This window comes from Topomyia yanbarensis, chromosome 2 (genome assembly GCF_030247195.1).
Source record: "Topomyia yanbarensis strain Yona2022 chromosome 2, ASM3024719v1, whole genome shotgun sequence".
Taxonomy (NCBI): domain Eukaryota; kingdom Metazoa; phylum Arthropoda; class Insecta; order Diptera; family Culicidae; genus Topomyia; species Topomyia yanbarensis.
In genome coordinates, this window is record NC_080671.1 from 386217760 (window position 1) to 386229813 (window position 12054).

General features: G+C 39.6%; 1 protein-coding gene across 1 annotated transcript in view; it reads right to left on the reverse strand.

Annotated features, from left to right (window-relative positions):
• Nucleotides 1-444: 444 nt before the first annotated feature.
• LOC131684726 (FMRFamide receptor) overlaps nucleotides 445-12054 on the reverse strand; it is a 371455-nt gene continuing 359845 nt past the window's right edge. The window contains exon 3 of the mRNA XM_058967845.1: nucleotides 445-3933. Within this exon, the coding sequence (XP_058823828.1) occupies nucleotides 1991-3397 (1407 nt within the window). The 5' untranslated portion in view covers nucleotides 3398-3933 and the 3' untranslated portion in view covers nucleotides 445-1990. The remainder of the gene's footprint in view (nucleotides 3934-12054) is intronic.

The following is a 12054-nucleotide window of genomic DNA, read 5'->3' on the forward strand; positions in this document are numbered from 1 at the left end:
TTTTATTGCAGAATATAATTCTAAGAATCATTCTAAATTAAAATGCGTTTAACTAAAATCTTCCAAAATGCGATAGTTTTCCAAATATTTGGAATTTCACTCCAACAAAAAAAATATTTCGTGTAGCTATGCCCTTTTTAACAGATATTCACGTTACCCTGTCGTAGAATGTCAGTAATCTGTTTAAAGACATAAAAGAAACATTTTCATATTTGGATCATGGAGAAGCTCTCAATAAAAAAGTTTTCTAACAACAACTTTTAATATATTTTTAATACTTCATACTACTTGCAGCCAAAAATACAATTTTATTTTTGAATATGATTCTAAACGCCATTGTAAATCAAAGTGCTCATAACAAAAAAATTCTGAAACGTAGTAGCTCTCGAGTTATTTTAAAATTGGTTTTAGCAACACAATTATTTTGTTTTATTATGACCTTTTCACAAGTTGTTCGCGTTTCTCTATCAACAGCAATAGGTTTTTCAAAATGCCAATAACATTTCCTATAACTTTCTCTTTGATATCAAATTCACATTCAAAATGTTTCTTTTCTATTTAGGTTGACAAAATATGAAAAATTTAAAAGAGAGGGTTTTATTTAAATTTTTTATACATTTTTTTGTTTTTATGAAATATGACAACGTTTTTTCAGTGTATATTTTTTGTATAGAAGTATTCATTCATTGTAATTCGTTACACGTAGAAACGTCCCTTTTGAAAAATTGGTCTTGTATCAAAATATTACATTTGCCAGAGAAAATCATGGAGATTCATAAACCGAACACAACTGCAAAGTTTCGTTGGGATCGACGTTGGTCATATTTTCGGTCGGCCGGTTTCTCATGGAATCCCTCAACACGATTATTCCACGCTAATTTAGGATTTTGAATCCTGCCATTACGGAAAAAAGAGATGTAGTGATATGACGCCTACAAAGTTTTGGTGGCACCCTCCCAACACACTAAAGCTCAGGCTAAACCGGAACCTGAAGAAGACCAAAAACTGTCAAAGTAAATTGGTTGTGACGAACAAAGTGGACGAGATGACTGTACAGAATTTGATGGCAGTAATTAGTCTTTTAAGACGCTCAACCGAAAGCTTAGCTGAATATTTTTCTGAGTCTTTTCTTTTCTAATTGAACATATGAAAAAAAATAATCATTTTTCTGTGACCAAATGTAGATCATAGACGACGGCGGGGGTTGAGTGGTAAGTGTGACCGCCGCTCAGCTCAGTGGGTCTGGGTTCAATCCCAGCCGAGGTCGTTGATATTTTCTGAAATTAAAATTCTGTGTCACGTCGTTCTGGTTGTGAAGTCACCTCTCTGGCGTCGGTGATAGACACTCAGTGCGGACAGAGACCGAAGGAAATTAAACGAAAAAAAAAAAATAATCGTAGCACCCTTTGAAATGAAAAAAAATCATTGGAATTAACAGTAATAGATTTCAAGCTTAACAGTTTCTGTGTTCAAAAAATTTTCAATGATGGAGGGAGTCCATATGCTGGACCCCCCGGATCCTAAATTTCTCTCTACATCCCTGGCTCCATCCAATTAAGTTTCTCGAAAGCATGTTTTGAACCACTGTGCACTGATCATAATTTTGCAGAACGGATTGCAAGAAGGCGCTGTAAATGAAAGCATTATATTTAGTTCACGTTTTAACCACCAGTTTAACTTTAAAAATTGGATTGTGTGATCTTGTGTTTAAGACAGTTTTGTCTAAACTGTTTACATGTCGATCAGAACCATTCAGAACCCCTAAACGGAGCTTCGAGGAAGACGGTGGTGCTCTTAAACAACTGCTCTACGCATTGATATTATTCCTCCGTATCCACACACACGCACGTACACACTTACACACATACGAACGAATCTCAGGTATCGATAATTAAAGCTATAGAGAAGCTAGTTTCTAGCAAAATTTAAACTACCTATCCAACTAGAACTTGTGATCTCCTTCGACATCCGAGGAAACCTTGAGCATTGGCTAGAACCCGGAGGTGGCCATCATGATCCCGTTGCCGTGCTCCCGATCCCAGCACGGATGGAACATGGACGTACTCCGCGGAATCGGTGGATGTGGCGAGGCTCGGGGCAGGGTATCCCGTGCCGGATAGTACACGATCGGACCAGGTGACGGAGCTCGCGTACTGCGGATGGTGGTCCGTGTCGTTCGTATGCTACCGAACGCACTGTTGCTGATCTTGGTCGTACTGCTACGGGTCGTTCCGACACGCTGGAACCGGCCCGAGTTCCGATTGCTTCCTTCCCCGTTGGAGAACGAGCTGTCCTCGTGCAGGAATCCGTCCGGAGATTCGCGACCTAGACGCGACTTACAAAATAACATAAGAAAAATTCGTTTGAACTTTTCGCCGAAAATGACGTAGATGATGAAGTTGACGGACGAGTTGATGGTGACCAGCAGGTTGGACGTTTTGACTAGATAATCGTTAATGTCCGAGTAGACGGCTTCCATTATGTTGAGGATCATGGCAGGGAGGTTACACAGAAGGAATACAATGACTACACAGATGAGCATGGTGGCCAGGCCGATTTCTCGTTTTTCGGATCGAGATAACCGCTGTCGTTCGCGGTTGGCTTTGCGGACCTGCTGATAGATCATGGAGTTGAAGAATGAGATCGAACTGAAGGGAAGTAGGTAGATGAAGACAGTGTACATCCAGTGTACGTACACTTTTATGTACAGGTCGTGGGTACGAAGAGCTGAGGCACTCACACAAAACGCTCCCTCGTACTCCGGGTGATTGAAGGATGATACAGAAACTTCCCAGAAGCGGGGCATATTGTACAGGAGTGAAAACACTACAATTGCTATCACATAGATTCGAGCTCGCCCATATGTACAGAGAGCACGCGCCCGCAGCGGATGGCATACGGCGACGTACCGTTCGAGGGTCACTGTCAGCGTGAGGTAAACGCTGGCGGTTTGGGCCGTCATGGCCAACGGATAGACTACCGGTGAGATGACCGGATGTATCACATAGTAGTAATAGAACAGATAACCCGTGTACGGGTAGATGGCCGGTATGCCGAACAAGAGCATCGACGTTAGGATCACAACGGTATCACAGCGGGCTAGACCTATCAGCAGGTAATTGATGCTGGAACGCATCTGAGGCCTCGACAGGATCACCATGGACAGGATGTTTCCAAGAATTCCCAGAAAGGCGACCAAATTCATCACAACGCCACTGATCCAGAACTCGAACAGCGTTGTTTCCGTGAACCACTCCAGCGCGTAGTAGCAGGTCGACGGGTCATGGTAATACGTTCCGTTGAAGGAACCGTTCGTGTGGTTCTCCGCCGAGCCCTGCAGAAGGTGCCGATCGTCGAGGACTATGCTAAAGTTATAATCAATGTTTGTCATGTTCATTTTCGTATCTACCTAGTCTAGTTTAGCTGCCTGACATAACCTTGAAACTTAGTTGCAACCTCAACAAACTCTAACAAATTTCCCACCTTCCAAACAATGGTAACGTCTTTCTTCTTTCTCACATTTTCCCTCCCGCGTCCAGCGAACAAACAATGTTTTATAATCACTAGTGTAAATCTCGGAACGGAATGCACTCAGCATCCAGTTGTGCCGTGTCATCTATCTTCTGAATACGCCGTTCGCCTCCTTTCGCTGGCTGCTAGTGCTGCTGTCGTCGTAGTGTCAACCGAGGTACATACCGCCAAACGCAAGTGCAGTCAAGTTGGCTGGGGAAATCCGGACACGTTGCACTCGGGAGGATCATTAACCATGGACAACTGCTGGTTTGAGATGCTGTTGTTGTTGTTGTTTTTCGGATGGTTACTCCTGCAGGGGCTTTCTGACGCTGACACGATGGGTCATTGAAGAAGAACTGCATTTTAAATCGCACCGGTAGAGGAAGAAAAATACTCGGTTCCGTTTAGCTCGTACACTTTCTGAAAATAAGAAATGGAAATTGGAGAAAAAAAAAAGAAAATTAGTTTGCTTTTTTCCACTACAACAACGTGATTGCATTGATGGAATATATGCGGCGGCAGCACGGGATGGTGGCAAACGATCCGGAAAGGAAATGTATAAATAGTCACCGGTCCCGCTTCTAGTTCCGCATCTAACCCCCGAGGTTGAAGTTGCGACACTAATTGAAGCGGCGTAACGGAGCCGGAAAAGTGATGATATTAAAACATGTTTCCCTTTTTTTTTGTTTCCCAACTTTTCTGAGGCCAGTTGCTGGCTGATTCGACCGACCAATATGGTCAATGTCGGGAATAAAACACTTTCAACGATTACCCCCGGAGGCGTCCGATGTAATTAGTTTTTATGACTCGCACATGCCAGCGCCATTACGGAGTAGTCGCTGCTTTTGGTCCGTAACGTACATGGAGTTCGGAAATCCCGTTGTGAGAGTTGGAAACCTGCCTGTAGGAAGCATTCTAATTTAGCAACTTTTACCTTTGGTTGAATTTTATAGCTCTGATAAATTTTGCTGTTACAATGCTTTCTGCATAGCACCCCAGTCTATATACATAAATCGTAATGGCGAGCTTTATGCGATTCGCAAAATGAGAATGTTGTGAAATCAAAAAAATGCAAAGATTGTTTTACTTTCAATTCGGTTGTTTTAATTCAAAATTTGAACAATTCTATTCGTTTGATTGAGAGCCGAAATCTCTTGAACGGTGAACTAGTTAAACAAACTTTGTTGCTCAAAAAAATCCCTTCACACTAGCACGTACTATAGTTGTTCTATACGGATAAAGTAGACGAAAAAGTTTATGCTACCACCCAGGTGGGGGTGGCGAACGAAGAATGGAGCTAGATTTAATTAAAGTAGTACAACAACTGCTCCTGTTGGAAATTTTGATATTCGATTTGTATGGATACGCTTTGTGTTGTTGGGCAGAGTAGACGATTTTACACTACCGCAGGAGCCAATCCAAATTGGAGTCCACACTCTGAAAGAGAAGGGGATAACGTGAATATTGAACGGACCCTTTCAGCATAGATTTGGGTCAAAATTACACTGATCAATAAGAAAAATCAAATTGCGTGTGCTGAGACCGCGGATTGTTTATCAGTAGAAAATTAGATAAAATCTGTTTTAATCCATCTAGTGGTGCAATTGCGCCTTTCTCATTTATCCAAACTATGATTCATTAGCTAGTATTGTTCAATGATATTTCACTAAGCACGTATCCCACGAGTACCGCGAAAGTAGACGCTGACTCACTTTAAACAAAAAAGTACAGGGGAGACCGGGGCTAGTTTGTGGTGTTTTCAGTTTCCATTTTTTACCGCTTTGATGTAGATAGATCTTGCAAAATAGAACATGTGGCTTTTGCCAACATCCCTGAATTTTATCAAAGTGTTTGTTGCATTGTGTTTGTTTCTATAGACAAAAATGTGTGACGCGGAAAACTCGCCAATTTACCCCGACTCCGGGGTAAGTTGACGGTATGTATGAATACGCCAGAAAATGGAGATACAATTACATCAAAAGTTTGTGCTGAATGTCTTTTCAATAAAATTGTATATTAACCGACAATTGCCAATATCTTTCAGTCTCAATACCCCGGCATTTTACTTTGACGCGTATTCAAAATTCAAAAGCATATTTGTGAAATTCTTCAGGCGATTGGCTGAAGTAAATATCCTCTGCATTGACGAGATACACAAAGTTTTACTTTGGAGTGAATTCCAAAAATAACCGCCAACTTACCCCAACTGCATATTAAACTAGTTAAAAAAGATGGGTATGTAATGTCAGAGACATAACCGAAGTGAAGTAGAATACACTTAGGCTGTTAATTCGAATGCTGAAATTTCTGCATTAAAAAACCAACTATTTCGATATTTGTTATGATGTATTGTGCCCCGTTGTTGTGGTGCATTTTACCCCTGCACACATGCGTTTTTTCCAGCAGAAGGGCATTTGCGCGTGGAATGTCAGAATTAAAGATTTTAGGCGAATGCCCTATACATAATATGTTCAAGAGCGAGTAAGGGCGCTATAACCCTGGCTCATTAGCCAGGGCAGGGCTGAATACTTCTGTCCCATCCCAGGAATCTAGGACCAAAGGAGTGACAAAGTCACTCCCAACGATTTATCAAACCCCCATCAAATTGAAACGGTTGCGTACGGTTGTCCACGTTTCTTCCTTATTCAAGGTTCAAAATAATCCGTTGATTAAATTATTCATTGAATGAATAATTTGATTGCCGTATAATTTTTAATCATCTTTACTTTGTACGCTGCACAGTTGGCCTGGCCGCTTTAATGCTTGTGTCATATTCAATATGTGCCACAAACATTAATAATGACAAGAAAAATTGGGGACGAGCGTCTGCAATTTTCCAGGATCCCTCCTTGTATTGGCTGTGTATGTGTAGACTAGACTAGATGCCCTATACATAATATGTTCAAACCTTCACCAAGCAGGTTTCTTAGCATGATCATACCACGTGTGATAATAACCAACAACGAATGTATGCCACATATTTTTATAAATGTCTGTAGAAGAATAATGAAAAGGTCTGTGAATGTCTCTAGATGGTTGTGCAAATCCTAGTTACACTAGAATATTAATTTAAAAATAGATTGAAATTAAAATACTATTAATGAAGGAATCACTCGAAATCGAATACAGTTATTCTAGTACACACTAAACACTATTACTCTTTTAAAAGTCTGTAGATTTCTAACTACGTCTGTAGAAGGCTATCAAAAGTCTGTAAAATTCTGACATGTCTGTAAATCTGGTATCGCTGGTGCTTTTAGTGGAACATTTCACTAGTTGAACTGCGAAATAAGTAAAATCATTTAGCTGAACATAAAATAAACCAGTCTTAATATGGATGTACAAAGTTATACAATTAAACTGTGTTTATAGCAGTATACATAGATGATATGTAAAAAGCTGTTCCAGTTTGCCCCGAGTATCAAATCAACGACAGAAACATATTATATCAGTATCCAATAAGCCAACATCATCTCTAGGGTTGCCACTCCTCCGGGTTTGACCCGGAGCCTCCGGTTTTTGTGAGCGATCTCCAGGCCTCCGGGTTTTACATCAATTTCTCCGGGTTTGTTTGAAAAATTGATAATTTAAACAGCTGCATCAAGGGATGGCGGGTTTGTTCTAATCTGAATGGCTTGATCAACATAAAACGAGTGCTTCCGGTGTTGTTACTGCTCTTGTAGCGACCCCCAACTGTTGGATATGGGGGTAAGTTTTACCCCTTTGTTGGAACGTCTGGTGACGAATTACCGAGACCACAAAGTACTTCTCCTTCGTTCGTTCGACTTATCCTCCGCAGCGAGAATGGCTGACGCTTTTGTATTATTTGCGCTTAGCCGGAGAAGATAAACTGTAGACTAATAAAATCGACAAAACCGTTAACACATTTGGGAAATTTACAGCTTTATTTTGACGATATAGACGAGATCACTCTATACGGTGATTTTGAGGTAATTTTGATAATTTTATAATCAACCAAGATTAAATTTCATGACAAATTACAGAAGGAATGAAAAAGTTTATACATTTAGGTTTTTTACGAGATTGAACAAAATCCATAGTGAATATTTTTTGGAACGTGTATCCTGTCGCCTCGTGTACAAATATCTTAGTCTAAAATGTCGTGCAATCGCTTTGATTGATTTTGTTTGCTTTGGTTTAAAGTCCTCCATCCTCAGGTCAGGAAAAATCTCCGGGTCAACGCCTCTCCCGAGGTGGCACTCCTAATCATCTCCTTCACACAACACATCAACCAATGCTATTAAAATCGTCATCGTCAATCGCACTACCGCTTGGCAAAAGAAAATTAACCAAATGATGAGTTTATCTGGGCCCGCTACACATAATTTAAAGAGCAAGAGTCTTTCGCACTCAACCACCCCTTCACACGCACGTACTTGCAATCTGCGTAGCGTATTGAAAAAAGAGCGTTCTGCTTTTTCTGCGATGTGTGCTGATCATTGCATGCACGCCATGCCTGTGCATCATTGGATGGAATGATGCCTGGCGGCAGTCATTGCTTTTGTGAAAGTGAATATGGTAACTTGTGTGAAAGAGTGCGTAAACATCAATCGGTTAAATCGTGTGAAATACTTTACTTTTCGTTGAAAACTTTGTGGGCGCCTATTGCTAATCGAAATATCATTCAGATAAGTATAGTGTGTAGTCATACAGACTATTATTGCTCTGTGATTTTCAGATTTCATTTCGCTGCGGCTGGCTTTATAAGCTTGCCCGCAGTGGAAGACGCAGTGTTATATTGTTCTTTGGTATTGTCCCGCTTCTCCAGCTGTAGTTTAATTTGCCTATAATGAGCGGCCTGTGTGCAAAGTGTACGAGCACGGTGAGTCTCGCCGAAGGCCTGGTTGTATGTCTTTTTTGCGGTGATAAATATCATCAAAAATGTTCCGGGCTAACAAAGGCCATGGTAAATTGGGTGGCTGATAATGCAAGTCTTTGCTACAAGTGTGCGAAGTGTTTATCAGATCAGTCTTCTGGTGTGCAGGATGTTAGTTCGATATCCATTGAATTTAATAAGAAGATGGAACAATTCGCTTCCATTTTTGAGTCTCTGACTGATGCCCGAAAAAACATCGATGCACAGATAAACATCGCAGTAGAAAACGGAATAGAAAAACTGATCAGGTCTTTCAACAACTCTCTCGAGAGTAAATTGGCTAGCTTGGAAAACAGTGTTGCCAAAAAGTTGGAAGATTTGAAAAGTTGTTTAAATGAAAATGTTAAGCGTGAAATTGAATTAGTTGGAATGAACAGAAAGAGGAATTTTAGTAATAGGAAGGTTCATTCGGAATCTGACGGGAATCCCAGTAGAAAACGAAAAATTTTGACGAATAAAGAAGATGAACCGATGTTAATTGAAATAGACGATGATGGAAATAATGACGAGGTTTTTGATAAAAATAGTAGAATTACTTACGCGAATGTTTTGTCGGGAGCTACTGGGACGAATAAAATTAGAACTAGAAGTCAAACGAAACGTAAGGCTCGCCCGGTCATTGTGATTAAACCAGTCGAGCCGTTGCAATCGAGTGACGACACGAGGAATGAATTAAAAAATAAATTAGATCCAAAGGTGCACAAAATTAGCAACTTTAAAAACGGTAAAGATGGCTCGATTATTGTGGAGTGTGCAACTCGGGATAATATTGAATCGGTGAAAGAAAACATTGTAAGCAATCTGGGTGAAAAGTATAATGCTGTTATACCGATACCCGGTAAACCGAAGTTGAAAATAATGGGGATGAGTGATCGATACTCTGAGGAAGTTTTCGTTGACTTATTAAAGAATCAGAATGAGGGCATTCCGGTCGATTATGTTAAAGTTGTTGCCAATTTTGAAAATCCACGCTTCAAGTATAACAAATATAATGTTATAATTGAAGTTGATAAGAACACTTATAGCGGTCTGATGTCAGCCCGTACGGTGAACATTGGTTGGGATAGGTGTTCTGTTTTAGAGGCCTTTAACGTGCTGCGCTGCTTCAACTGTGGAGAATTTGGTCATAAGAGTACGGAATGCGTTAATAAAGAAACATGCTCCAGATGTAATGGAGCACATAGAACATCTGAATGCTCGTCAACTGATTTTAAATGTGTAAATTGTATAAAAAAGAATAGTGAACGCAAAATGAATATGGACGTAAACCATGCGGCATTTAGTAAGCAGTGTTCAGTATATCGGAGACTGCTAGAATCGAAAAAAAGCAACGTTTTGTTGAGTGAATAGCAACTAACAAACGGGAGGCTGTCTGAAATATTATGTTTAAATATAGCTGGGTTGTCTACAAACTTTGTTGCAATGCGACATCTTGTAGAAAACAAACGTCCATTGTTGGTTTTTCTGTCAGAAACACATATTGTTAATGCTGATGCATTTGATCAGTATAGCATTCCGGGTTATAAAGTTGCTTTTTGCCTATCTCATTCCAGACATACCGGTGGAGTTGCTATTTACGCCAAAGAATCGATTAAATTCAACGTTCGGTTAAACGAAGCAGTTGATAATAATTGGTTCTTGGGTATATCAGTTGAAAGAGGCATGCAGATGGGAAACTTTGCAGTAGTATACCATTCTCCTAGTTCTAGCGATCGACGATTTTTAGAAATTTTAGAAAACTGGTGGGAGAATTTCGTTGATTTAAGCAAACTTAATGTAATTTCGGGCGATTTCAATATTGATTGGCTCAACGATCAAAATTCGAATCAGTTGAAGCAGTTGGCTGAGTTTTTCAATTTCAAGCAAACGGTTAGTGAGTTTACGAGAATTTCCAGACACAGTAGAACATTGATAGATCACGTGTATTCCAATTTTGATTGGGTTCATTCGTATGTAGAGGCCGATTGTAAAATTTCAGATCATGAGACAATTTCAATTTTGCTGGAGAGAGAACCAAACCGTGAGGAGGATAAAGTTAAAATTAAGTGCTGGAAAAGATATTCGAAACAAGCCATGTCTCAACTGGTTTCGAGAAGCCTGGATTTTACGGAATTGAATGGAAATTTGGATAACAAGGCAGCTGTTCTAACTAATGTGTTAAAAGAGTGTACAAATAGTTTAGTTTCTCAAAAGTATATTAATTTAAATAACTCGAACAGCTGGTACTCTTTAGATCTTTTGCGCCTGAAACGTAAAAGGGATAAAAAGTACAAGAAATTTTGCAGAACTAATAGTGAACGTCTTTGGAATCGGTACACACACGCGCGAAATATTTATTCACGAGCTTTGAAAAAGGCCAAATGTGAGTAGATTCAAAGGAAGATCGATCAACATCAAAACAACAGCAAAGAGTTATGGAAAATCCTAAAGAATTTAATTAAACCTAAACCTAGTTCCTCGCAGTCCATAACTTTTAACTTTTAACGGGGTAGAAGAACAATCTGAGCAAATAATAGCTGAAAAATTGAACAGTTATTTCGTTAACAGTGTGCAACTGATCAATCAAAGTATTGAGCTGGTCAGTGAACCTGCGGAAATAACACAGCCGATTAATATTAACTGTAGATTTGATGGATTTCACCCAATCACTTTTGAACAATTGAAAGATATTTGTTTTTCTTTGGGAAAATCGGCTGGTATCGATAATGTCAATGCAAAAGTGATACAGGATTGCTTTCATGTCATCGGACACGATCTGCTGGACCTTGTAAATGAATCGCTACAAACTGGGCACGTGCCGACAGTTTGGAAGGAATCACTTGTGATTCCTATTCCCAAAGTTACTGGGACGGATAAAGCCGAAGAGTACCGCCCCATTAACATGTTGCACACATTAGAGAAAATTTTAGAACTTGTTGTTAAGGGCCAGCTGATGAGTTATTTGAATAATAATAATTTGCTAATTCCGGAGCAATCGGGATACCGAGAGGGACACTCTTGCGAAACCGCTTTGAATCTAGTGTTAGCAAAATGGAAAGAGAAAATCGAGGTTAAAGAGACTATTTTTGCTGTATTTTTGGATCTGAAACGCGCTTTTGAGACAATTTCGAGACCATTACTTTTGAAAACTTTAGAGCGATTTGGTATCGGAGGGATAGCACATAAGTGGTTTGAAAACTATTTATGTGATAGAACTCAGAAAACTAGTTTTAACGATTTTGTATCTAGTCCTCTCGGCAATCCTCTTGGAGTGCCGCAAGGTAGTGTCTTAGGTCCTATTTTATTTATTATGTATATAAATGACATGAGGCGAGTTTTACGATTTTGTGACTTAAATTTGTTTGCTGACGACACTGTTCTGTTCATTGCAGCTAAGGATATAGATGAAGCCGTGGCGCATTTGAACGAAGATTTGCATTCCCTTGCTCGTTGGTTAAAATTTAAACAATTATAGTTAAATGTTGCTAAAACTAAATATATGATCATCTCTTCGGCTAATACTAGGGCTGACGTTAACGTTGAAATAAATGGTGAGACTATTGATCTTGGAATAATCATTGATGACAAGTTATCCTTTAAGTCTCACATCGACAATGTCATCAAAAAGATTGCTAAAAAGTATGGTATATTGTGTCGTCTGAAAA